Below are 25,942 nucleotides of genomic sequence, written 5' to 3'. Positions count from 1 at the left end.
GTTTGGTCTAGTTTGCTAGATCATCAGAGGAAAAGTCCACCTTTACCACAGCATAAAAGAGCAGATCTCACAGCTCTAGGGGCTTTACAGCTGGTAAGTCATGAAAAAATCTTTCAGTAGCTGTGCATGTGCACACTCTACAATACACTGAAGGTTTAAGGTAACAGTGTGGTCCAAAACAAGTACAGATGAGATGTTATCAAAATAATATTACAAGACAAGAATATTCGGTTATTACATATGGAAAGATAGAAAACAGGCCATTTCCTTACAACTTTCTCGTAAGTGTCCCCATGTTCCTGAGCTTGGAGACAGCCACTGAAATTCCTTCTGAGAAATACTACAGCGAGGACATTTGTACCAATCTAGGCACTATAACACGGTGCAAGTATACCAAAATCTGCCTGAGCAGAAGCCCCCAGTGAGGATTTCACTGGTTATACCCCAGCTCAGGATGGGCACAGAAGGGGTGTTTAGGAGAAAGTTACAAGCTGCTTTGAAGAGCAATGGTCACTATTTTCCCCCGTTTTCTGACATTTATTGCTAACAGGATAAGAATATTCAGTTGTTTTCTTGATAATGAATAACTACACTGTTCTTGTTTTGAATGGTGCTTTTCTCTTAAATCTTTGCTGTGTTATGTCAGCACTGCAAATCTCTTCTAAGACAAAGCAACAAAAGAAATGCGCTCACAGCGTCTACTAAGTTGTGGTAGGGATGCGCCAGACAGTCCCTTGTCTTACAAGTAATATTTTTGCCTGTAGTAATTCTTAAAGCCAAAGCATCAAGATACATATTAGTTTATTGACTTCACCTGGGTCTTTTTAGATTTTATTCCCTAAATAAGTAGTCAAGCATAAAAGTCTACATGAAAATCAAGAGAACTCTCATGAATAAAGAGGTCAAGATGCCTTCTAAATTTAACCCAGAGAGCCCAGGTCAGGTCTTGAGCTGTACTTCCACCATTACGTGATCTCTTCTTCAGACAATAAGCATCTTCTCTTTGAGGAGAAGCTACCATCCTGATGACATGCTACGCTGTAGCATAGTAAGCTGTGGTTCACTGCTGTGCTCCCAGTCTTCCACAAAATGCCGGTGCAATCCACCTGCCAGGGACCAGTTTTTCCTTGAATGCTTTGTAGGAGTATAATGTCTTTCCTTTTCTAATGCATATATCCACTGAAACCACCTGTACCAGAAGCACATTTTTCCCCACAAAGTTGGGCAAAAGCACCATAATGATATCCTTTTTACCACTGCTCCTTTACATAGGGCAGTGCCAACATCCAGAAATACTACAAAGGCTGCATATCAGTAAAAATGGTGGTAGCCCAACAGGTCAGTGCAGTAAGCAACTTTTCATTTTTAATGGCACTGACTTTTCACATTTTCAGTTATTTAAACACATGCTCTTACAGTAGATACCTTAAAAACGGTAAAGAAATGGAAAAGAAAATTAGAAAATAGCTTCCATGCACTTAAAATAGATCATCGTCCATGAGGCATTTAGACAGACAAACACACAATATATTCAAAATTGAAGTGAAACAACTTTTATGCGCCATAAAAACTGATATGCTTCACTGGATAAAAATGGATTGTTTGCCTTTGGAATAAATATGCTTTTACTTGCAATCTTCCAGGCAATTAGCTAAACAACTGTTTTAATTAACGCTCTGGAATCTATCAAGTATAGAAATGTGCCATCACTGATGAGCAACAGTCAGAGCTGGTAGTCCAAGCATAAAGGAGAGAAATTCCAGCTTGTTTCTAAGCCTCTCTCTTAGTATCTCCAGACAAGTTTCCCTATCTTAAAATGGCAATAGTTATTTTACTGCCCCATTGCAGCATGAAGACTAATTAGTACAAAGCAACTACAAACACTATGGTGCTGCTTTGCCTATATAGGAAATGACAAGCAGCACACAAGTTAGTTAGGTTTTACCCTAAAAATGTATCTTTGCTTTTCACAGTTGTGTCCTTCACCTGTGCCAGCAGCCCCAGTTTCCCCTTGTTATTTGCAGTTCTCCCAAACCTCTCCCTGCTGCGGCTGCCTGCCACCCCAAGGAAGGCGCTCCCAGCTGCTTCCCACTTGCAGCAAGGAGCAGCACACTACATCTGCTGGGTGCTCACTTAGCCAAGCCAAACAGAGAAAAGTAACACGTGAATCAAAAGCTGAGTCAGATCACAGAAGCCTCACACTTTAAGAAGCAAAGCAGGCTAAAACAAGAAGTTGTACAGTTTTCCATCATTAACAATTTCCTTGAAGTTAATAGAGTTAACAGCCAGTGCTCTAGATGAAAATCAATGCCACATTATGGTTAGATTTCCAAAGCGAGGCAGACTTGCAAGCATCACACTGCTTTATTTCTGCCAAGCATTTTTAAATGATGCATATTTAATGCATCAATCTCGATTGTCAGACTCTAAGAAAACTTGTGACATTCACAGAAGAGTGGGGGCAGGGGAGAAGGAGCACTTGGAAGTATTTCAGCAAGCAGGAATTAAATTTCCACCCAGAAGTATCTGCTCTGGATTATAACATTGTCCTCCCGTATGTAATAAGAAAGTGTGTACCACCTCCCTTTATTTACATGTTTTCCATAAAGAAAGAACAATCCATTGGGAAAAGGGAAGGAAAAAAAAAAAAAAAAAAAAAGAAGTGGCTGTTTTATCAAAAACATTTGCAATTGGAAAGAAAGAAGAGTAAGGTAACACTTCTAAACGTGTCAGAATGTGTTTGGCAAGGTCTAAGGCATCATTAGAGAACCTGAGCAAAACGCCTCCGTTTACATACAACTCCAAGATTTATACATCTCACCTTACTCTCTGAAGAAAGATTAAAAAGCAAGGGAAATGCAGATGGCCATTTGTTTGTCAGTACTTTGCATTTCTCATTCCCAGCTCGCTGAATTCCAGGCCTTTGCCAGGAACACTATCTGTCAATCACACTTGAAGTTGATGATCTAAGCTTTTACCATCAATCATTTATATTCCCTGCTGGATTTGTGGGATGAGAACCTTTTCCACTGTCAGCTCAGCATGCACTGGAAAAACGAATAGCTTATTGCCTTTCATGTTTGCTTGCTTGTGTTAATTGTAAGTCCCCAAACCCTGATAAACTTAAACTCCGAAGAATTATTTCATAAAACCAGCACTTTCTGCTTCTGTACTTATTCTTTGCCAATCTTTTCCCCATAGCAAATTTACTGTTCATCTTAAAGTGAAAGAAGGATTTCTGTTACCACTGCAAATTCACCCTGAGTCAGGCAAAAGGTCAACCCACAACCACTCTCCTAAAAGCAGCACCCAGAATCAAGATCTGATTATTGCAACCTAGCCAAGAACAGAACCATGCTTTATGCATTGCCGTGATGTGCCCACCAGACCTACACCTAGCTTCTTCAGGGCTACAAACGTGAAGTATCGAAGAGTTCTCAAACAGAAGGTATTCCACGCTACTCATAAAATATGACACAACGTGAAATATTTTGACTGACAATACACTTAAGATCACCTTCAGGTTCTGGGTGTCTGGGAGTTGTGGTACAGCTTTGGTATGATGCTAATAATAGGAGCTGGGTGAGAAGAGGTCAGGGATTCGTACGCTGAAGGTCTTCCAAGTCAGCATAGATTTTCATGGGATTCACACCAATCCAAGGATTTTCAGCACATCAACCAAAATATTTATCTTAAAATCGTTCTCAAATCAACAGTAACAGCTGTTACAACAGCTCATACCAGAATCTGGCGCAGGTCCCTTCTAGACTTGCCTTCATTAGCATGTTTGAACTGTAGGAGAACTGTGATCTGACGGTCTTAGCAGAACCAACCTAAGCAGGAGGAACCAAACCGTGCTTGATGGTACCTCAGCAACAGCGCAGCACTAAGCTCATCTTGGAAATCTGGTGTCAGCAAATGTGTGCAGTGCTGCTCAGACATCCACAGCAGCTGCTGCACCTGTGCAAGCAGATTGCCGGCGCTGCTCTCCAAAGTGCCCACACTGACCTGGAGCCCCCAGGTTTCATTCTCCACCTCCAGGCAGAGGGAACTACCAGCTGCTGTGAAGGCAAACACAGATTCTCTCTGTGACATCCTCTATCCTAGTGACTACTCAGGCAAGATGCTAATAAAATTTAAAAACAAGAACAAAACAAAAAACGACCAACCAAAACAAACAACTTGGTCTGATTTTCTCTGTTTTTGTTGTTGTGTGTTTTTGTTTATTTGTTTATTTTCAATCTCCTGAGCGAGTACGAACAGAACCACAGGATGTGAAGTTATCCCGTAGTGCAGGGACCTACCAATGGTATTCAAGCATAACTCCACTAAGGACAGTATATTTACCCCTGGTGTTCAAAGCTAGTGATGCAAGACTTGGGTCATCCCCTCAGTGACTAGCACTTGTCTGCTTAGCTTGAATTGAAAATCTTTCCCTCTCCTCTCTTCCTTATCTGAACAAGGCATGGAAATTAAATTTTCCCATTTTACAGAGAGAAGAAAGATTCAAGGAAAGTAGAAGCACCAGAGCAAAAATAAATTTTCCTCTTGATGGTGCATTGTTTTAGGCAATGAGTAACTGCCAGCCAGAAGAAACAGAGCTAGGTGGAGCACACAGCATGTGTCCCACAGATAATTTGCACAATTTGACAGCCACTAAATAGCCTGTAGTTTGGTCCTCCAACACACTACAGCTGGCAGGAGATGATGCATGGAAGTGATTTGCTGCTTTAGATTTTCTTAAGACTTCTCAAGTTTGGACTAAAACATGTAGTATTATTTTTCATTAACCAGAGTTTTTTAATCACTTTTCCTCTAAAAGGCAGGAGGGAAGAACAACAACAACAACAAAAAATGAGTATCAGTCCCACTGAAATCAAAAGAAATGTTACAGTAATAATAAACTAAAATTACACTTTCAGTGATTTGCCAGGTGCATGGATGGAAACACAATGTATCTGTTCATGCTTTAAAACAGTTTGCATTGGTTTTGCAGACAGCTTACTATACAACTGCATCAATTTTCTCTGTTGAAGAACATTACTGTACAAGAAAAAAATGAAAACATTTATTTTAGAGCACTGTCTTGTTGTTTAGCAACAACATGAAATAGTTACAGCTAAGATTTCTATTATTGCTATAATTAATATGTTTATTTGTCTCTCTGAATAGAGTGTGGATTATATTTCAATATTTGACTTACTGTGATGAGAAGAACAGCTTTAAAATGTCAGCTGGGCTCTACATGGCTCCCTCACAAAAAGCTAGGAAGCTGCATCAGAATCATTTGTCCTTACTTTCTTTTTAGTGGTTACCTAAAAAGATGTTATAAAGACATGGCCAGTTTGTAACAAACTCAGAAGATAAGAAGTTGCAAGCTTAAATAACTAGTCAAAGGACTAGTCACAAATGTACTCGAAGTTATTTGCATTTGCTAACTAATGGGAAAAACACAGCTCAATGTATGTTGTCACTGCATGGACAGTCCTAGTTCTCTCATCAAAAAACCTACAAGAGGCTCATTTTGCAGTATCCTTGGGGTTCTTCTCTGATGACTTAGAAACAGGTTTTATGCTACAGCTGTTACCTAAAGCTTACTTTAAAGCCCTCACATTTGAAAAACTTTTTTTCTTTTTTAATTTCAGTCAAAAGCATTACAAGAGTTTAAAGTGGATTTTGCTTTCTAAAGTACATAAACATTTCGAAAAACCCATAAAGTTCATAACTATAGTATACTTCTCTTTTATTTAATATTTCTAGCATCTCCCTGAGGTTAAATTTAACAACGTTGTTTCAGAAACAAAAATCTGAGAAAAGTTTTAATGTGAAACTTGGAGAAAACAAATCAAAACGTGCAACTGTTCGATGATTATTTTTGTTTGTTTTTCTCTAAACTCTTCAAACCTGTCTTTGGAGTCTGTATACAAACACGGTGGATAAGCCTTCCTAAGCCACCCTGAGATATCAAGGAGTATGCAGAACAGACGGTCTCAACTTCACCATATCCTAATGTTGGCTGTCAGTGAATGATCAACCACTGTTGCCAGTAGCATCCAAGGCATTACCATTTTCAAAAGGGGGCTTCTTCTGCCCATGATGGTATCAGACTATTTAAGAGTAGCTGGCACATTCTCCAAAGGTGCATTAATTTGGCACAATAAATCATGAAGCCACAGAAAAAGTCATCTGATTTGCAGTGTCAAGAAGCTTGTGACTGAGGCCTCTATCCATGGTGTGTCCCCCTTCTCCCCAGGTATTCCAGTAGGTCATTCATTAAGTGTTTTATAAATCATAAGTTTGTGTTTCCAATACTTGCACAGGTCCAGTTTTAGAGCATTTATATATAACAGTGGACAATGGCTGTTTCATAATTCCTACTTTTAATGCTCTATGAAAACTAGACACTGAACAGGTAATGTCATACAGAAGTCTCAAAATAGCCAATTCCTGATGTCAATCCAAACATCTTCTGGATGTCTTGAGTACAGGGATAAGGAATTCTATCTCCAAAAATACCATTTGGAGTAAACCTATACTTCTGAAAAAGAAGTTTTCGTGCTGCTCCACCATGAAATTAAAATGTTGTATTACTGTGGACCTCCATTATGCTATAGTTAGATGGCGTCTTTTTAAAAGTTTGGCATGATCTCCACTTCCAATTCTTTTCCTAATAGTGTGCTTAGACAGGCATTGAGGAAATCAGCTCTAAAAATTGTTCCTTCAGTTGATATTCACTGTATCATTTCATAGAAATATGCAACTTGTCCAACCTGCCTATATATGTCAACCTGAGTAAACCAGCTTTAAACAATATAAAGAGCACAGTAGAACTACTGAAGATAAAGCTGGATTTTAATTTCAATCGCTCCTTTTTCCAAAAACAGAAACAAACAAAAAAAAGCACGATTCACATCACGTTATTTTATTCAATAGCACAAACTATGCTTTGACGTTAGACACTGTGTCTGAAAATAATAAGAAAAGTCTAAGACCATCCATAATCCAGCACTCACTTCTTAAGCCCAAGAGCACAACAGCTAGGCATTTTTGACACAAAGTCAGGTTTACCTGATTTTAAAGCTCAGATAAAAAATAAAGAAATAAGGGATTTTTTCAAAGACTTGGTGTTAGATAATCAACAAGCCCCAAAGCATAAAAATTCTGAAAATTGATTTGTACACAAAGCAGTTCAGTTTAGGGAAACCTGAATTAGCTCAGGTACTGGAGGCAGTATAAAGATAGTGGCCTGGGCTTAGTGCAGTTAACCTCCAACATTTTCAAGCCTGCTGAGAAGCAATCTCCACATAACTGCGCGGAAGATGCAGTGCTTTGCCACTGAGAAGGCCTAAGACAGACAATACTTCTGCATTGCTGTTTCCACTCCTTTAAAATAAACCATCCCTCTGGTGCATTTGCACTTACAATTTGCACTGTCCTATCTGGATGCAAATCTGCCCTACCAAAAGCTGAATCAAGCCTCTTGGGTCTACATCTGAATGAAATTATTATGGCTAGATGAGTAAGCTAAAACAATTGTGAAGAAAACAAACAATTGTTCTTATAATGCTCCTTTAAGATTGCAATTAGATAAAATTAAATCAGCAGGAATTTCTCCACACAAAGCAAATGGAGCATTTAATATCCTGCTGAAATAAAACATGGCACACCAAGCTCTCCTACGATATCATGTTAAAACCACAGGCTCCAATCTAGTCAATGTTATAGCTTTGTAAATAACAATAAAAGACCTGCACTTTCGGGACATTCAATTTTCACTTCCTCCAACTTACATGGGACCTTAAAAGTAAATCTACATGCAACTTATGCAGCTCCCCACCTGCCCCTCCAATAAAAAGTGAAAAAGCAAGAGATAAAGATGGTAGAGATATAGATGATACAGAAATACATGATATATCTATATCCCACTTTCCCTCTACCAGTAGGAAATAATGCAGTCAGGTCTAGACTACTAATTCCTGTTCTTGACATTCAGTTACTGCATATGTTATTCTCATAATTATGTACTATCCATATTTTGTTTTCCTTTAGCTTTGATAACAGCAAAAGAAATAGCAAAAGCAAACTGTCCTTGTGGAGGGCAATGATTTTCCCACACAATAAGTTACCGCATTGATTTCCCTTCCTATCTCATTCACGTTTACCTGGCAGCTGAAAGCAAAATTACACTCTATGTATGGAAAAATAAGCGTGTGGCCTCCTCCCTTTGGACTGAAAGAGTACTGCCATTTTTTGACAAGTGTACCAGGAGCAGAAGCTAAGGTTGACACATGGCAGGGCAGGTGGTTACTTAACCTGCAGGCAGCTGTGTCCTGGTATTTCTGCTTGCTTTGGTGTAAGATTCTGCAACAGGTTTTTAAGATGGGGACAGGGAACCACCACTTTCTGCGAATGTCAGAGTAAACCCAGTAATCTCTGCATTGCCTCTCCATCTTCTGTCTACACTGTGACACAGGATCCAACTCTTTTTAGCAGATGCCTTATGCATAACCACCAGCCACTGTACACTTGCAGAGACACACATGTACAGTGCTGGGACAACACTGTTCCCAACTCATCGCAGCCAAGGTCACATCTGACATTCAGCCATTTAAGTCCCTCTGCCCTACTACGGTCATGATCATTTTTTTCAACTATAAAAAAGGGAAATTGCTGCAGTAGTTGGTCAAAGACTACAGAGCAGACCAGTACTACAGGGTTCGAAACTCAGGGATGTGCTCTTGTGGATGGCTACAGCAAGTATAAGTCTAAAAGCAGATCAACCATCTTAATGGCTTTCCATTAAGTCCCCATAAGCATGATTTAAAAATAGAAAAAATATATAAATAAAAAGAGAGAGAGAGAGAGAGAATGAGGAGAGCGCAAAATGTCTCAATCCTTCCCTCCTTAGGCAGGCAGGTCTGCCCCAATCTGTTTGGTGCAATCCAGGCTACAACCAAGCTAGCCACAGGATGCAATGGTGCAAAAATCTCTTCAGCCATGATTAATCTCAGCTGAACCCAGTGACATGGGAAATAAATAAGTAAGCAAATAAATAAATAAATAAATAATGTATTCTATTCTTATTTCCCTTTCCCATTCAAGTGCCGGGGCCATATTACATAAGGGGAAATTATACCTAGTCTTCTGCTGATTCCATCACTTATGAACAGCCATTCACAAACAGAATGCATTTTAGCAGCACACACACGACACAAATAATGTTTTCACATTATTTCTCAGGCCATTGTCAGTTACAAGTCATCCAAGCCTGTGGCTGTACCAAGGAAACCTATAGGCATTCCTGTGTGCAACTGCACAGTAATGCACTCGGAACAAGGCAGCCAGGAACCAAATCACAGGACAATGCACAATGGGGAACGATCATTTTCTTATTGAACTGCGATGCCGGATTAATAAATCTATTTTGAAGCTTAATCTTCTTCATGTTGTCTTATGACTTTTGGATGACTTACTATGACAGTCATCGGGCTGTAGATCAGCACAGTACAGCAAAAGCTGTGCACAATTCTCCAACCTGCCGATGAGACTGGGACCCTTTACTCTTGTTGAGGGCAAACAAGGAATGATCCTATCTACCTGCCTGAAATCTGAGAAATTTTATAAGCAGTCTCCTGTGGGAAAACTAAGTGTACATATAAAGGTCTCTATTGACTTTTTATATCACACATCATTCCACTAATACTAATAGCTGATCTCTAAACAGGGTCCACGGAACAAATTTTAACACCACTGTGGAACAGCATGGGATATAATTCATTAATACTCTTCGCTAAACCAAAAGTCAATTAAAAAGTTTATTCCTTTGAAAGTTCTTAGCTCAAATAAGGATAGCAAAAACACAATAAATGCAAAACAGCTGGGATGTAAGGCCTGGGAATAAATTGCTTTACTCTTGGGATAAACTGTTTTCTGTGGGGGTTTTGTTTTTCTTTTTAAACTAAACCTTCTAATAAATGTTATTTTTCTCATCCGTTGCTCAGCTCTGAAGACCACAGTGGTTTTATAGGCTTTTTTTTTAATTGTTAAACAAAGGCTTAAAGGCTCCCAGTCTAATCAAATCTTTAAGACTAACCTCCAGTCTTGCTATCCGTGTACACAGCCCCCCCTTGCAGTTCAGCAACTTTGAACAACTCACAGAAGTGAAGAATTGCTGCCTAGTCAGGCCCTCTGGCAGTCATTAATTGACAACTTTTGCAGCGGTCTGAAAATTTAAGTACAAGACGCTATTTTATAGAAAAACAGCTCGTCACCCTAATTTCAAGGTTCATCTCTCGGTTTCAGTCTTTTACTGAAATGCTTTTCCAAATGTCAAAGATGACCCCAGTTTCAAACAGAATGGGTTGGATCCAACCTGGGTTCAAGAATCAGTTGTTTCCTTCAGCTACACTAGAACAGAGGGATTTTCTGTTCAATCTTGGAGTACAACCAGGTCAAGCATTTCTAATTTAGAATCGATTTTCTACTAAAATCAAAAATGGCACTCTTGATCATTCAGGTATTTGTACATTTATATCAACACAATTTAAATTGTTTTCTAACAAGGCCCCCTATCCTCTCTTTCACTGTATTTCTAGAAAATATTTATAAGAAGTTTACTACTACTTCATTATTTTATTATTATTACAATTTTACATAAATTTCTGATGCACACATGCAATTGGAGACATAACACAAGAACCAGTACTTCCTCTTATAACTGTGAGGAGAGATTAAAAAGGTCCAGACTAGAAGGCATCAGGTAAGTGCCGTATCAGCCTCAGCAATGGCATATAGCATCTGCTCAGCCAGATTTCTAGCAGTTTCTTGATTACAGCAGTTCTAAACAACTATATTCTCATGCTGCATTAAGGAAATGCATACCTTCATAATGTGAAAAAAACAAAAAGTACATTGAAAGACAGTTCTGGTTCTCAAGCTTTCCTAAATTAAGAAACAACAACTAGCTAGGGCAGGCTTAATTCATGCTCCTACTACCTTTTCCCCTGCATATCTCAAAGAAGGCTGCAGCCAGATCTTATGGCCCCTGCCTGAAACACGTTTAATTCAGGGGGAATCTTTTCAAAATACTCATGACATTAAAATCCAGCAAATCTCTCCTAAGCATGAGTAAATTTTAACTTTTCAATGACCTGTGACAAGGTCAGGTTTTCAGAAGGCCAGGGGATCGGCCCGAAGGGTCTGCTCCAAAGCAGAGAAACCAGCGCTGCCAAATGAAGCGCACATAAATGGCTGATTGTTTTTTAGCAGCGACAAACTAACTCATTTCCCCTAACCACATTTGGATAAATGGGGAAGTTTTTAAGCAGCAGTAGTTCAAATAGATAAGTCAGTCTCAGACGGATAAAGCAGCAACAGCCCAAATGGGTAAGGCTTAGAAAAGTTAAAAGCAAAGCCAAGTTGAAAACAGCCTCTTAATGGAAGTTCTGCATGACCTATGCTTTGCTCAGCTCTCTTCAGGGCAGGGACTGGGTGATTTGTCTCTGTCTTCCATAAAGTGATGAGTGTACCTCAGCGTTTCATCCTAAGCAATAACAACGGTATAAATGGAAGAAGAGAGAGCTACAGAAAACTGAATTGTATTTCATCCAGGCTGCTTCCCGCTAGCTAATCATCACTGCTACTTAATTCCCCTCATAACCTACACATTAACATAAAAAAACACAGTGGTACAGCGGCTTGCCTTGCAACGCCTTGCTTTTTTTTCTTCATTCATATTAAAATGAATCACAAATACATAAATCACCTTGCTTAAAGGCAATTTTCTATTTTGGGGGGTGTTTTTTTATTTTTGTTATTATTATTTTGTATTTCTTTGATACATCAAGTCCAAAGATTGTGTTACATGAACATTAGTAATTTCTTAGCTTCAGTAGAAATTTTGGATAGATTCAAAAAAATGTATCTTTCATCCCAACAAATCAAACCTAATACAAAGTACCTCAATTTATTTAAACTTTTACTGTAAACATTGCAGAGATTTTTTTTTTTTGAAATTTATACATTTTGTGTTTATCTCTGAGTAAAATTAATAGGGAATGCAATCTTAGGTGACACACAAAAAAAAGAGTACTTTTTTTCACTTCTGACCCATGTACAATTTCTTCTAACTCAAGTATTAACCCAAGTCAGTCAAAATTAGTTCTTTGTTATAAGAACATAAGCCTAATCTGAGAATTTACCTCTCACATGGGTATTAGAACCAATCTGGAAGGACACAATTGCACATACTACACTCCAAACTCCAAGGCTACATGATAGACATTTATATCCTAGCCTGCAAGGCTAACTGATTTCAAAACTTGAAAATTTTTCATATGAATTGGATCCTTTAAGGCTTAAGTGTAGTTTACCTTTGGTTTATGTAATGCTGTGCAGCAGTCACACAGTAATTTAGAGATGCAATTTATTTCTCTATTGTACGGAAGATACAGGCTACATTACAAATTGCAAAGGCTGCTTTATTAAGTGACAGCCAAAGCTGAGAAAATAATTCACCTCGGATAATTTATACACTTTATTTTTATTTCAAGAATGTCTGTGAGGAGATTACAGTCACTCTGACGTATCTGTTAACTGAAATTACCCTACAGAATTCCTCACGTGGTTAGCTGTTACATGCCAGATGTTCAGAGCTGTGCTTCATTGTGACTGGCAAACAAAACTTATGGAATTGGCTGTTCTGGCTGAATGATCACCAACAATCATGTTTCTTGTACAATGCAGAATTTATTTTTTTTTCCTTGAGTGCTCGTTTTATCTGGTATGCTTTTATCAAATGCTTGGCAAGTTTAGCTGAACATGAAATTTAAAAAAAAAAAAAATCGTTGCTGTTCTACTGATAAGAAAACTGTGACTGCAAAGAGGTTAGGCAGGAAATCCTGTCCTATCTCCTGCAGCGTCCTCAGTAATGTGGTTCTTACATTATGCAGTTCTGCAGTTCTAAAGGAGAAAACTCCTGATTCAGAATAGGGAAAAACTTCAGTTAACTACATCATTTCTTATCTGGATGGAAAAATCTCCAATGGATGGCTTCACAACCTCTGTGTGTGTGTGTACACGTGAGTGAGGGGAAAAAATCTTCCTTAGTCCAGAAGAAACTGAAATGCAAAAATTGATATACATTTATCCAAAACAAAATCTTGCCAAATCACACTGAACCCACTTCATTTTGCTTTCATTTCTAACTACTAGATTTACACAGAAAATGACAGAGCATCAACTTCTGTGGCAGCCAGAGAACTGACTCCAAATTTCCAATAAAAGGTGTGGAGAGAAAAGGATCAATTGCTACTGTCCCGGGAGAAAAACAACATAAAATATTTCTATTCATTCAAATACCAAGGGATCGGCCTCATTTATCTGTAGCCATCACTCTGCAGCAGCAGAGATTAGCGGTTCAGGTTTCCTTAACGTTGATTTTTCAAGGAACCTGGGCTGAACGTTTTCTAAAGTGAACATCATGATAAAACATGGAAAGTACTGTTAAAGATTAGGAGGAAACATATCTTTAAAAGGCATTTTGCTGCCTGCTTCAATATTTTTTAACTCACACTGATTAAATGGAACAGCAAGTTTTTCCTGAGCTTTTCTCCTTGTGATGGACACAGGAGGAGGCATCATGGGATACAAGATGACCCAAACTGAGAGGCTTTAACATTTGCCATGTTAATTCATGGCAGCTCAGTATGTTAAAAGGTAGTAAGCTCTTGATGTCCAACTTACAAAATCACTGAATGTTTTGGACTGGAAGAGACCTTAAAGACCATCTAACTCCAAGACCCTGCCATGGGCAGGGACACCTCCCACCACACCAGGCTGCCCAAAGCCCCATCCAGCCTGGCCTTGAGCACCTCCAGGGATGGGGCATCCACAGCTTCTCTGGGCAGCCTGTGCCAGTGCCTCACCGCACTCGGAGTGAAGAATTTCCTCATAACATCTCATCTAAATCTCCCCTCTTTTAGTTTAAAGACATTACCCCTTGTCCTGTCACTCCACCCCAGCTTTCCTGTAGTCACCTTTAGGTACTGGAAGGCCGCTGTAAGGTCTCCCTGGAGCCTTCTCTTCTCCAGGCTGAACAACCCCAACTCCCTCAGCCTGTCTTCATAGGAGAGGTGCTCCAGCCCTCTGAGCATCCTCATGGCCTCCTCTGGACTCATTATAATAGGTCTGTGTCCTTCGTGTGTTCTGGGGGCCCAGAGCTGAACACAGTGCTCCAGGTGGGGTCTCACAAAAGCAAAGTAGAGGGGCTTCAACCTTTGACGCAGCCCAGGATACATTCGGCTTTCTGGACTGCAAGCACATGTTGCTGGCTCATGTTGATTTTTTAATCAACCAACAACCCCAAGTCCTTCTCCTCAGGGTCGCTCTCAATCCATTCTCCGCTCAGTATGTATTTGCACCTGGGAGCAGTTGTTAGTATTAAACAGCACTGAATTACACAACCGATTCCAGAACACAAAAGAACTAGTTACCCCACTACTTTACACCTTTTTAGGTTCCTGTGTAGTACAAAATATCATGAACTTGATTCCTCAGGACATGAAATTCACACTATGCTATATATGCAAACCTGTTCAGAAGTAGAGGAAAAGTGAACTCTGCATATTTATTAGCCCCCTCATTTTCCAGTAGACATTCCTTTTAGAGTTGGCTGTATGTGATCACAAAGTTTAAACTTAGAAAGTTTTTGTCTTTTTTGCCAGGCTGCCATGAGTGACAGGTACTGGATAAAGCCACCGTGAGAACTTACCTTATCACAAAAGGGTCTGACAGAATCAAAGGATAAGTATCACCTTTTCAGTGCTGTAGCCACCCCATCATTTATCTGTATCTATTGGATAATCTCACTCTTTTCTCCTAGCTTTACTTCAGAATGTTGTTCACAGCACTGTCAGCTTCTTTTGAGTGCCTCTGGACTAAAAATGTCATTCCAAGTTAATGCAGATCGGCTTTAAATTTTTATATTTCATACATTATATATTATATATGATTGTATATTGTGATCATTATATGTATTCTTTACTATTATATATTCTATATTTTATATTATTTTGTCTTTAAGAGATCAACACACAATCTGAAATCAAGCTAACTGAAAAATTTTCAGCAAAACTGGATTTTTATCAGAGGGGTGGGAGGCCCGGCACTTTAAGTTTTCTGCAATTCTAAATGGAATTTCTAATGAAGGGAGATGTAGCAAGGAAGGAACAACCCCAAGAATGTCGAGTATCTCAGTGCTCAAGTACAGCTTCCATTGACCAGAAGAAACAGAGTTGGAGCAATCTGGAGATGACATGATTGCCCTTCCTATTTACCTACGTGGAACAGGAAGGACAAGCCAATGACTTTATGCAGTGTTCCTGTATGACCGACCTTAAGCAAGTATTTGTTCCTTTCTCTTTCAGTTTTTCAACAGACAACAAATGTTTAATGCCATAGAGCTGCCAAATTCATTAAAATATACCTCACCATGCTGTGGTAAAGCTAACCTGACTGGAGCTTTTTTAAAGAATAACGAAAGTGCTTGAGTAGAAGAGGCTATAAAAACTCTCTGTGCATCTATACTTGTACACAATGTGTGTATCAGCTGTGAAACTTACCCAATATAGCAACGACTTCGTCATCCTGGATTACTTCCAAAGACCCTGAAACCACAAAGCAGAGGCTGTCGACGCTCTCACCGGCATGGTAGATCAGGTCTCCTGGGGCACAGTGCACTGTCTGAAACTCCATGGCAAGCGCTCGAAGGCACCCATCGCTTGCCAGCCTGAAGGCTGGATGCTCCTTGAAAACTTTACGGTTCAGATGCACACAGATATCTGCTCTCATGTCCTTAGGGCATATCTGCAAAACCTGAAAAGGAAATTGGGCAATCAATTCCTGCGTGTGGCTTAAGAGTGCCACATGATTATCCCTGTTTTACTACACAGGTTTATGAAATGCTTTCCTCCCCATAAGACTTCTAATCTCAGTCCATATTCCTATTTCTATAGGTACACATATGCCACAATACTCAGTCTACTTTACAATACTTGAAGGAAAATAATGTTTTCATCTCAGCAACATGCTCTGCTGGATATTGAATTACCCTGATAAGGTCTCAGGTTTTTAAGACAAAAAATTAGCTGTACATCAGTACGGGAAGTGGTGGAAAAAAGCCTGCTGAAGGGATCATTTCTAGTGGGTAGGTCTCTATTTAGATAGACATATTCTGTGAAAAACCCGCACAAATTTTCCAAGTGTGAGAACAGTTGTATAGAAAGAAGTATAACCTCATAACCCTTTACAAAAAAAAAATATTGCTAGTTTCATTAGCTCGTAATATTGAGGTTTGCAGATATGTATTCAAATTCACCTCCTCAGTGGCAGTACCAGATTTATTTTTTTTTCTTTCCCCTCACACAAGAAGGGATTTCAGGTATTATACTGTGTTGCATGACTTTTGGCTATTGATGATGTGTGTTCCCAAGGGTACATAAATCAATGCTTAGCACAGTGGTACCGGTCAGGACTATTTCTTAAGGTTTTTAATATAATAGAGAAAGCTGAGTGGAAAGAATACAGAATCACTACTACATGTACAGGTTAAAAGTTCCTGGCAAAAACTCTGGAAACACATAACGTGAACAAGGATGACAAAATCCTTGTAAGATAAAGACTGTGATGAAGTACATCTCGAGATGCATTATTTGCAGAACACTTTCTGAGTAGTGTGTCTGCCTCATTTTTCCCCAGTAATAACTATTTCATCCAATTAAGGAACACCCTGGGTGAGCTTCAGAGTTACTCCCACACATTTTCCTGGATGGAAGGAGATGGATGCTTTGATGCAAACACTCCTGGAAAACGTGAAGGTAACACATGAAGCACAATGGCTATGCCTACACCCTCAGTGATGCTCTGTGCAAGATCTCTGAACAAAGAACTAAGCTCATAACTCTGTGCAAGGCAGTGGCACCAGGTGTTAGGCTTGCTACTCCAAGAGCAAATGGCTCTACCACTGCTAAAATCATCTCTGGCCCACCTCCAAGCAGACCTGCTATTACGGATATCACTTCTGAAAGGGATATTTCTATAGCAATTAACTGTAGGTCACTCATGGATGATCTCTCTCACCTGCTCTACAACGAGCAGCCCCCAAACCTGCCAGTTCCCAGACTTCTAGGCTCACAGGAATGGGTCGGGACAGAAAGACCAGCATTAAACATGGAACATAGGCAGTGGCCATAGCTGTCTTTGCAATTATCTCATTTATTCTGGCAGCAAAAACATTCTGTATTTGTAGACGCTTGCCAATATTTGGCACCAGAATTATACACAAGTACACTTCACTGTCATTTGAACATCACACACACAAAGGGCTGCTGTAATAGAAATAGTAATAAGAAAACCTGAATATACAAGAGAACATTTAAAAAGAGGCTCTTATCCAAAAACCTTCTGGTTTCTCATTCTAAGAGGAAGTTAGCTAATTTTCCATTCTCCATTTAATAGAAGTTGTCTCCAGACTTCATAAAAATAAAGAGGAATTAAACACATCTGAAAGTTACAAACAGCAGAAGATTTTCATTTATATGGGAGGTATAAACCAGATCATCATGACTTAATTTTAGAATCTCAGCAGCTCTTGGTTAAATTTTGTTGTAGTGGCATTTACTAGACTTATAGACTTTGCTTTCAGCTGATTATTCACTCCTTGGCATGCCTGCAGTTAACACCGAATTGACAAATTTGTGGCCTACAAAATAGTGAAAAGATTGGTTCTGTGTTAAATTCATCTTTAAATATCTGCCTCACCAGTAGAAAACTGTATTACATTACACAGCAGCACAACTACCGCTGTTCTATCACAGGAACAATACATGTTTTATTCATTGCATGGCATCCGAGGAGTTATACATAGGCATCAAACCAATGGAGCTCAGGCCCGAGCATTTACGGATCGGCAGAGCCATTAGTCAGTCTTACATTGTGTTAGCTGTTGCAATGCAGATGAAAGTTGATTTCTTGGTTTTATGGTCATCACCACTGGCAGTTCAGCTATGCACACACCGGTTATTGAAATCAACTCCATATTATGCTCTTTGATGCTTTGATAATTTGAGACTTTTTTTTTTTCTATTTATTAAGGTAATTTTCAAAGGCTACAGTGAGTTGTGCTTGGTTTGGTTATCCTGCTGTGTCTAAAGGCATTCCTAAAGCATTTCTCCTCTTATCAGAGGAAAACAAGAATGGACTTTGAAGATAAGCTAAAACAAATTTGTTTTACATAGCAATTTTTTCTTGTTGCCACATTAAAATGATGATAGAAGCTTGTACTGAGGAGTGAATGAAAGCACCAGCGTTCCTTACACTGTGTATCTTCAGGTCTTGCCTCTTCACCTTCCCCAAATGTGCCTACCTCAATGCTCACAACCACACACAAAGACATTTTGTGAGAAAACACATAGAGCAGCTTATAATCAGCACTATCTAGCACTACAATACCATTTATTCCTGAAAGCTGGTGTTAGAGAGTGCTTCCCAAAATCACAATCTGGGATCTAACTGGCAGATATGCTGAAGACCACTGAGGAAAGCAAACAGTACCTCCTGTACCCAGCAGTCTCCAGACCGCACAGTGCAAGGCCACATCTGCTCTACTCTTCCACAACGACACTTTAACAACTAGACAGAAATGACTTTGTTTGCTCTTTAACTCCAGCATCTACAGGTCTGAATACGAAAGTAAGCAGACAAGCAGAAAGCTGGTGACTGGAGCACTGATCTGATTTCCTGAATGAACCCCCTCCAAAACTACATCTCTTCACAAGCAGAAGAAAAACAGTATCTATCCCCATAAAAGCTGGCAAATAACAGAAGAGCAGAAAGTAGTTGCTTTGCACATTTGTTCTGGCGAATGGCCATTTACTACATTAAAAAACACAATAGAAATTTTACTTGTAAATTCAGTGAATTAGGATGATAACATTCACCTCAAATAAGATAGCTTTCAAACAATACATTATTATTATTAATGAAATCTGGAAGTCATTATTGTATCTCTCATATTCCAATCAAATTCTACCAAGACAAGACAAATTATACTTTGCATTCAGGCCCCCATACTTGCAAACAACCTCTTATAACAGAAAAATTGCATTAAAATCTCATTTGAAGAAATTCTGAGGTCGTGCTAGAACTTGGAACTTATTTAGTTATTTTATTTTCTGAAAACCAAGCTCTTTCACTCATTTTTATATTACTTCATGCCATATCACCAGCAACACATATGCACTTTTACCACTAATGTAAGTGGCGATATGACAGAATAGCTGAAATGCTGTAGTTGAGAGTTTACAATTAAGGGAAGCTGCTACCCGGTACTATTTAAAGAATATTTGTCGTCTTTACTAAGGAAGTACCTCCTGTTTATTTTAATACAATGCTTTCAGGATGTGAATTGTTTCCTTGCAGTTTAATTTACTTACCTTCTCAGTATCTATTCCTCTGGACATTGACCAGGTGGAAACAATGTAATCCATCACACGTTCACTCAGTCCTTTAGGGACCTGGTAGAGCTTTAGGAAGTCTCGGACACTGTTCAGCATTTCATGGTATCTGTTCGTATTAGCATACATTTGCTGAAATATGGTTGTCACATTACCAAAAATGGTTGCATACAAAAGAGCTGTAAAAAAAGAAAAGAAAAACATTAGGTATAATAAATAATACGTTGTGTTGATTAGCGTATGTTCAGTGTGCTGTAAAAGACAAGAAATGCCAAAAGTCCATTGAAACGCATGCAACTTTGGTGCTTTGTTAAGGAGGCCTGATGAGCACAAGCATTTTGGAGGTCAGATTTAGCATTACAAGCTGAGGACCTCCGCCAGCTTTTGTGATGACGAGGCCTGCAGCACAGAGTTACCGAAGCACAACTATTTGTCTTTGTCCATCAAACAATTCAGTAGCATTCAAACCCTTACGGAACCACAACAGAAGAAACGAGAATTTTGAGACAAATTGCTTGACAGCAGACACTTTAAAATTTCATCTCTGGTTTATAGTGCCTGTGTTGAAATGCCATCAGTGACAGATTTCCAAGCTCTAAGTGCATTACCACAGTAGTAAGCCGAGTCATCATTACCCACCTCAGTGTGACAACAACAATGCATCAAAGCAGAAGATGGAATATGTAATAAACAGCTACCATGGGTCAGTGATTTATAGATGTGAGTTTAATAATACATAAAAACTCACATTATGTTTTATATTCTTCGGGCAGAAGAACAGCAAGGCCTGAAGCAAGAGCTAAAGCCCTCAAACGCAGACCGCCACGCTGCTCTTCTGTCTGCACAGGGCACAGATACAAAGCCAGCTGGTAGATCAAAATGTGTTTAATAATGAATGTGAGACAAGAAAAAAAAAAAAAAGCAGTATTTCCAGTAGTGGAGGGAAGTAGATGAAAAGCACAAGACTCAAGAAAATCCACCCTCCAAAGCCCAAGATGGGACAGGAGGTTGGTGGCAGTCTTGGTGGTTATGTTTTGATGTCTTGCAGAGGCTGGGGCTGAGGCTATTTCAGCTAATCCAGCTCTGAAAGAAAGGGACGGACAGGAAACCTCACAGGGAGCTTTCTTGTGTCAGGAATCAGGCTGGCGATAAGCAGGTGAGAGGCTGACTCTGCAGTCAGGGAGAGGAACAGTCAGACAGCAAACGTGCTGACAGCCACCAGTAAGTGCTCTGGTTTGCTGAGGACATTCTTCCTCTTTATCATTTCCTGTCCCCTAAAACAGGCACTGAATTGTCAGTATCATATATGTTCCACTCTGAGATAAAAATAAATAATTGAAAATCATATTTATTAAAAAAAATAGCTTTTTGCCTTATCTAAATCCCCCTTTTTGCTGTTACTTCCTCCCTCACCCCCTCTTTTTTAATATATATATTTCCTCATTCATTCCTTTGAGAGTGCAGCTATTTATTCAGGTCAGCATTGTAGTCAGATATCCATAAGCCAGCTAAGACTCTTTAGGGTTTTATGACCAACAAAAAAAAAAAAATAATAACGTGCAGGAGAAGCTTACAGGACTGTTTTTTCCCTGATCACCGAGAGATGCAATTTAAAATTAGACTAGCTCAAGGTCTTTACCCAGCTGTTCCTCTACAGAATTCCTTCTTAATGTTGTATAACTTCTTGATTTTCATGAGTTCCTGCTGGGACCAGCTCCCCTCTTTTCCCACTACCCCTTTGTACCAACAAGTGGGAGCTTGGACCTGGGGGCACTTACCTGGCTTAGTCAGCACAGCTACCTCTTTGCTTCCTCAGTCCCCTAAACTGATCACGATGCACTATGAAGTACAAATATTGGTATCCACAGTGCAAACCCTGAGTGAATTAACTATGAAAGGCTCTCAAGCCCGATGGGCTCCATAACACCTCTGGAATGCTAGACAGGTTAAAGGCTGCACAGGAATCTCAGGTTTTAGCCAATTGCAGCTATTTCTGTAGACGTAGATCCAGGGATTTTGCTATCAGAAATGGCACAAATAAAAGCAACTATTAAAAGGAGAGCAAGGTACAGAGCTCAGCTTTGAGAGACAATTCTAACAAATCCTGAGCTCCTCTTTCAGGACCAATTCATCAGTCTGCCTTCAAGTGTCTGATGTGCTGGACAGCTGCCATATAACTTGCTCTCTGGAGCAAATACAAAAAATGGTATTTAGACACACAGCTTGTACTTAAGTATCTATGTCTCCAGTGGCTGCATAAACACTTCAGGGATGGTCCTTGATTTTCCATGATTTTACTTATTTCCTAAAAGATTATTGCTAAGAAATCTTGGTCCGATGTTTTATCCTGTTCAAAATAAAGCTTTGTTACAAGGCACCAAACACCACTTCAGACACCTGTGCAGTTTTTGTACTGCAGCTGATGATTACCTTGCATTTTAGGGTAACAAGCTGCAGCACAACCAAGGTAAGAAAACAGAGGGCATTACTTAAAATAGCAAGCCACCATTAACAACGCTGCTTAACATGCAATATCCATCCAGAGCTAAAACAACGCTGGTCACTCAAACTACTAAAGATGCTAAAACTGCACTATTATTTTAGGATATGATTCTGTATCCTCTAATTATCTGTATAATTAAGCTATGAATTTATGGATATGATTACATTTGGCCTAGAATGACCTGAATGGTCAGACAGGTTGAAAAGGCAGCTTTGCCTCAGCCAAATTCAGTTGGTTGGCATTGCAATATTTAACCTTGTCCAAGACATACACCTGGATAAAATATCTAAAAAAAGCACTTTCTCATAGTGAGAGGCCCATATCAAGGCGTGGAATTTGAACTCCAGACCTACTCTGGAACTTTTCTTTCCACCTAGGAGGCTACTCACACCACACCTCACAGACAAGTACACTTAAAAACTCCAATCTAAACTTCTCCAAGTAAGCCTATCAAAAGAGACTCAAGCCTCAAAAAAATGAATACGAGTCAAGGCTGAAACACTGAATATGAGTCAAGGCTGAAACACTGAATATGAGTCAAGGCTGAATATGAGTTTAGGTCTCTAACTAGGTTTCCAAAGAGTGATACCTTCTCCTTCTTCCACATATGTCCAGAAAACTGAATTCCACATGGAGTTGCAATGAAGTTAAAAAAGATCTTAATGCACAGTCCTAGTTTTAAGTTAGACTACCTTTCTCCTAAAAATTCACTTCTTTTGGCAGGCTCCTGACCTGTTTCTGCAGGAGAGCAAAGGAAGTCCATTTAAAGCCTCGGCTGAATCTCATAAAACAGACCTTCCCCTTGATTCTCAAGTGCAGCCTCACCAACTCAGGCTTGCAGAAACAGATGGTAAGAAGGATTTACCCATTTCTGCAATTCAAATGTTTTCTTCTGTTGAACAAGATGTCAGCTTCCTTTGACACATACATACAAAACCATGCCAACTAATATTTTTTTTTTTAAAGTAGAGAATATTAATAGGGACACAGGGACTAGCAATGTATAGATTATTTCTCTGTTTAACCTCAATTTATGCCTGAGCTAAACCGTACCTGAAGCTCTGATGCAATGAGTCCTGAAGAATGAAGAAATGCTTCAGAGAAGAAAACCCAAACAGATTGACTATATATGCTCCTTAATCTATGAGTACTTTGCTTTTAAAAACAAACATTACCTTTCCCTTACTATGTCCTGTGTTGCCCTCTGTCATGCAGATGCAAACACGACCCCTGAAACGTTGCTATTTACACAGACCTTTACCAGGTTCCCTACAAGAAACCAAACCAGGGCATCCCAAACTGTGCAAGACCCACTGGTTGAACTCTGCAGTAGGAAAAGTCATCCAGAAACATCATTCTTCTGCCAGCCAATACAACATTGAAAACAGATGACAGGTAAGGCACAGGGTCACAAGCAAATTCTTATCTGCAGGTTTCCGGGCCACCATACTTGTGGGCATCCAACTGTCTCGTGTTCTGGCAAACAGCAAGACCTGCTGATTTGATGTCTAGGGATGTATAGGCCTATGCCAGCAAAAGAAAAATGAAGTCCCCATCCACCCCTTTACTGTCCAGCTACATGAAGCCTAAAGAAAAAAAAAAAAAAAAGAGGAAATTTGATTCTTCATTTCGATTATTACAAGGTGAGCAATCCTAGAGCAATTTCCACTGCAAATTGCAGCTACGATGCTCCAGTACGACAATTATCTTGGCAAGAAAAATTATTGCTGCCTACATGTCCTGGTTCCAGTTAGGACAGAGTTAAGTAGCTCATAGTAGCTGGTAGGGTGCTATGTTTTGGATTAGGATGAGAAGAGCGCTGATAACATGCTGATGTTTTAATTGTTGCAGAGCAGTGTTTACACCAGGCCAAGGACTTATCAGCTTCTCGCTCTGTCCTGCCAGCGAGCAGGCTGGGGGTGCAGCAGGAGCTGGGAGGGGACAGACCCAGGACAGCTGACCCAAACTGGCCAAAGGGGTATTTCATACCATCTGACGTCATGCTAAACAATATATAGGGGTGGCTGGCCGGGGTGGGGGGCCGGCTGCTCGGGAATAGGCTGGGCATCGGTCAGCGGGTGGTGAGCAATTGCATTGTGCATCACTTGTTTTCTTACACATTATTATTGTTAATACTATTACCATTATCACTATTATTATTATTATTGTTATTATTATTTTCCTGTCTTAATAAACTGTCTTTATCTCAACTCACAGGCTTCACTTTCCCGTTTCTCTCCCCCATCCCAGAGAGGGAGGGGGGAGGGTGAGCGAACGGCTGTGTGGTGTTTAGCTGCCAGCCGGGTTAAACCACAACAGTCTTTTTGGCGCCCAACGTGGGGCCCGAAGGGTTGAGATATCGACAAATCTGACCAGAGTGTGTTAAACTAAAATTGGTATAAGTATTGGACCTGCTTAATAGTTGCTAGTCACGATGTTGATTGCCTTAATCTCCAGTCTGCTGTACCTGTATTCCAAATTGAGTTTTATGGTGCGTTACTTTCTGTATGTGCTCCCTGTTGCACTGTTTATCCTTTCCGGGCCCTGGTTTAAGATTGTTATGGTACTGTGCGGTGTAGCAATGGCTTATGAAATGATGAAATATCTGGTCACGACTTTAACCTGGTATTTGTACTCAGCACTGACATCGACTCTATACTTTGGAACCCATATCTCGGAAACTATTAGCAATTACACCTATTGCCTGTTTTCGTTAGGGAGCCAATCTGTGAAGGGGACAGGGGAAGACATGTTTCCCTACCTGTTCACTCTCCCTTTCTCCTTCACCACCACCCTCTTATCCCCCGAGTTAGTTACGGTGGTTCTCCGAGATGTTGAATATCCTTGGGATACTCAGACCAGCCTGCTCTTGTTGTTATGTCTCCTGAATGCGCTTCAGATTTTGTGGAGGGTTAAACAACTACTTAGGAATCTCATCCGGAGATCTGTCTTGAGGCGGGATAGTTGCGAGTGGCAGGGAGTGTGGGAGGATATGGGCAGGTTTCTAGAGCAGTGGTCACCTCCAGTGTTTTGGACATTCACCCATGAACAAATGCAAAATCCTAAAAAGCTGGCAGAATGCTTGAAAAAAAGGTGTCATGACTCTGGCAGTTCCAAAGTGACACAAATCACTGTAGCGTGCTGGGGTCTGGCTTGTGCCTATCGAGCTGCAATTGATGCTATTAGCAACCTAGCTCCAGCTCCTGCAGCCGCTCCAGCTGCAGCTCCTGCAGCCGCTCCAGCTGCAGCTCCTGCAGCCGCTCCAGCTCCAGCTCCTGCAGCCGCTCCAGCTCCTGCAGCCGCTCCAGCTCCTGCAGCCGCTCCAGCTCCTGCAGCCGCTCCAGCTCCTGCAGCCGCTCCAGCTCCAGCTCCTGCAGCCGCTCCAGCTCCTGCAGCCGTTCCAGCTCCAGCTCCTGCAGCCACTCCAGCTGCAGCTCCTGCAGCCGCTCCAGCTCCAGCTCCTGCAGCCGCTCCAGCTCCAGCTCCTGCAGCCGCTCCAGCTCCAGCTCCTGCAGCCGCTCCAGCTCCTGCAGCCGCTCCAGCTCCTGCAGCCGCTCCAGTTCCAGCTCCTGCAGCTACTCCAGCTCCAGCTCCTGCAGCCGTTCCGGCTCCTGCAGCCGCTCCAGCTCCAGCCCCTGCAGCCGCTCCAGCTCCAGCCCCTGCAGCTGCCCCAGCTCGTGCAGCTGCTCCCACTCCTGTGGCTGGGTCAGAGAAACGAGCTGTAGCAGTGCAAGTTGACCCCGCAGAGGGTATTCCAACCCCTGTGGCAGACCCTGCGTCTGGGTCAGAGAAACGAGCTGTAGCAGTGCAAGTTGCCCCTGTAGACAAGGTGAAAAAATGGTATAGAGGCTCAGGTCGTTTAAAACGCAGACAGTCTTCTGCTAAGTCTGGGCGTAGTGAAGACGAGGCTGGGCCATCAAAGGTGCAG

At 40.5% G+C, this 25,942-nt stretch overlaps 1 protein-coding gene across 1 annotated transcript in view; it reads right to left on the bottom strand.

The window, feature by feature from the left end:
* KCNH1 (potassium voltage-gated channel subfamily H member 1) overlaps window positions 1–25,942 on the bottom strand; it is a 193,058-nt gene that overhangs the window by 77,984 nt on the left and 89,132 nt on the right. The window contains exons 8-9 of the mRNA XM_048057721.2: window positions 19,491–19,690; window positions 15,621–15,873 (exon numbers count right to left, since the gene is read on the bottom strand). Coding sequence (XP_047913678.1) covers window positions 15,621–15,873; window positions 19,491–19,690 — 453 coding nt within the window. The remainder of the gene's footprint in view (window positions 1–15,620; window positions 15,874–19,490; window positions 19,691–25,942) is intronic.

This window comes from Anser cygnoides, chromosome 3 (assembly GCF_040182565.1).
Source record: "Anser cygnoides isolate HZ-2024a breed goose chromosome 3, Taihu_goose_T2T_genome, whole genome shotgun sequence".
NCBI classification, from domain to species: Eukaryota; Metazoa; Chordata; class Aves; order Anseriformes; family Anatidae; genus Anser; species Anser cygnoides.
Note: the sequence above shows the minus strand (reverse complement) of the source record. Positions and strands in the feature narration are given on the sequence as shown.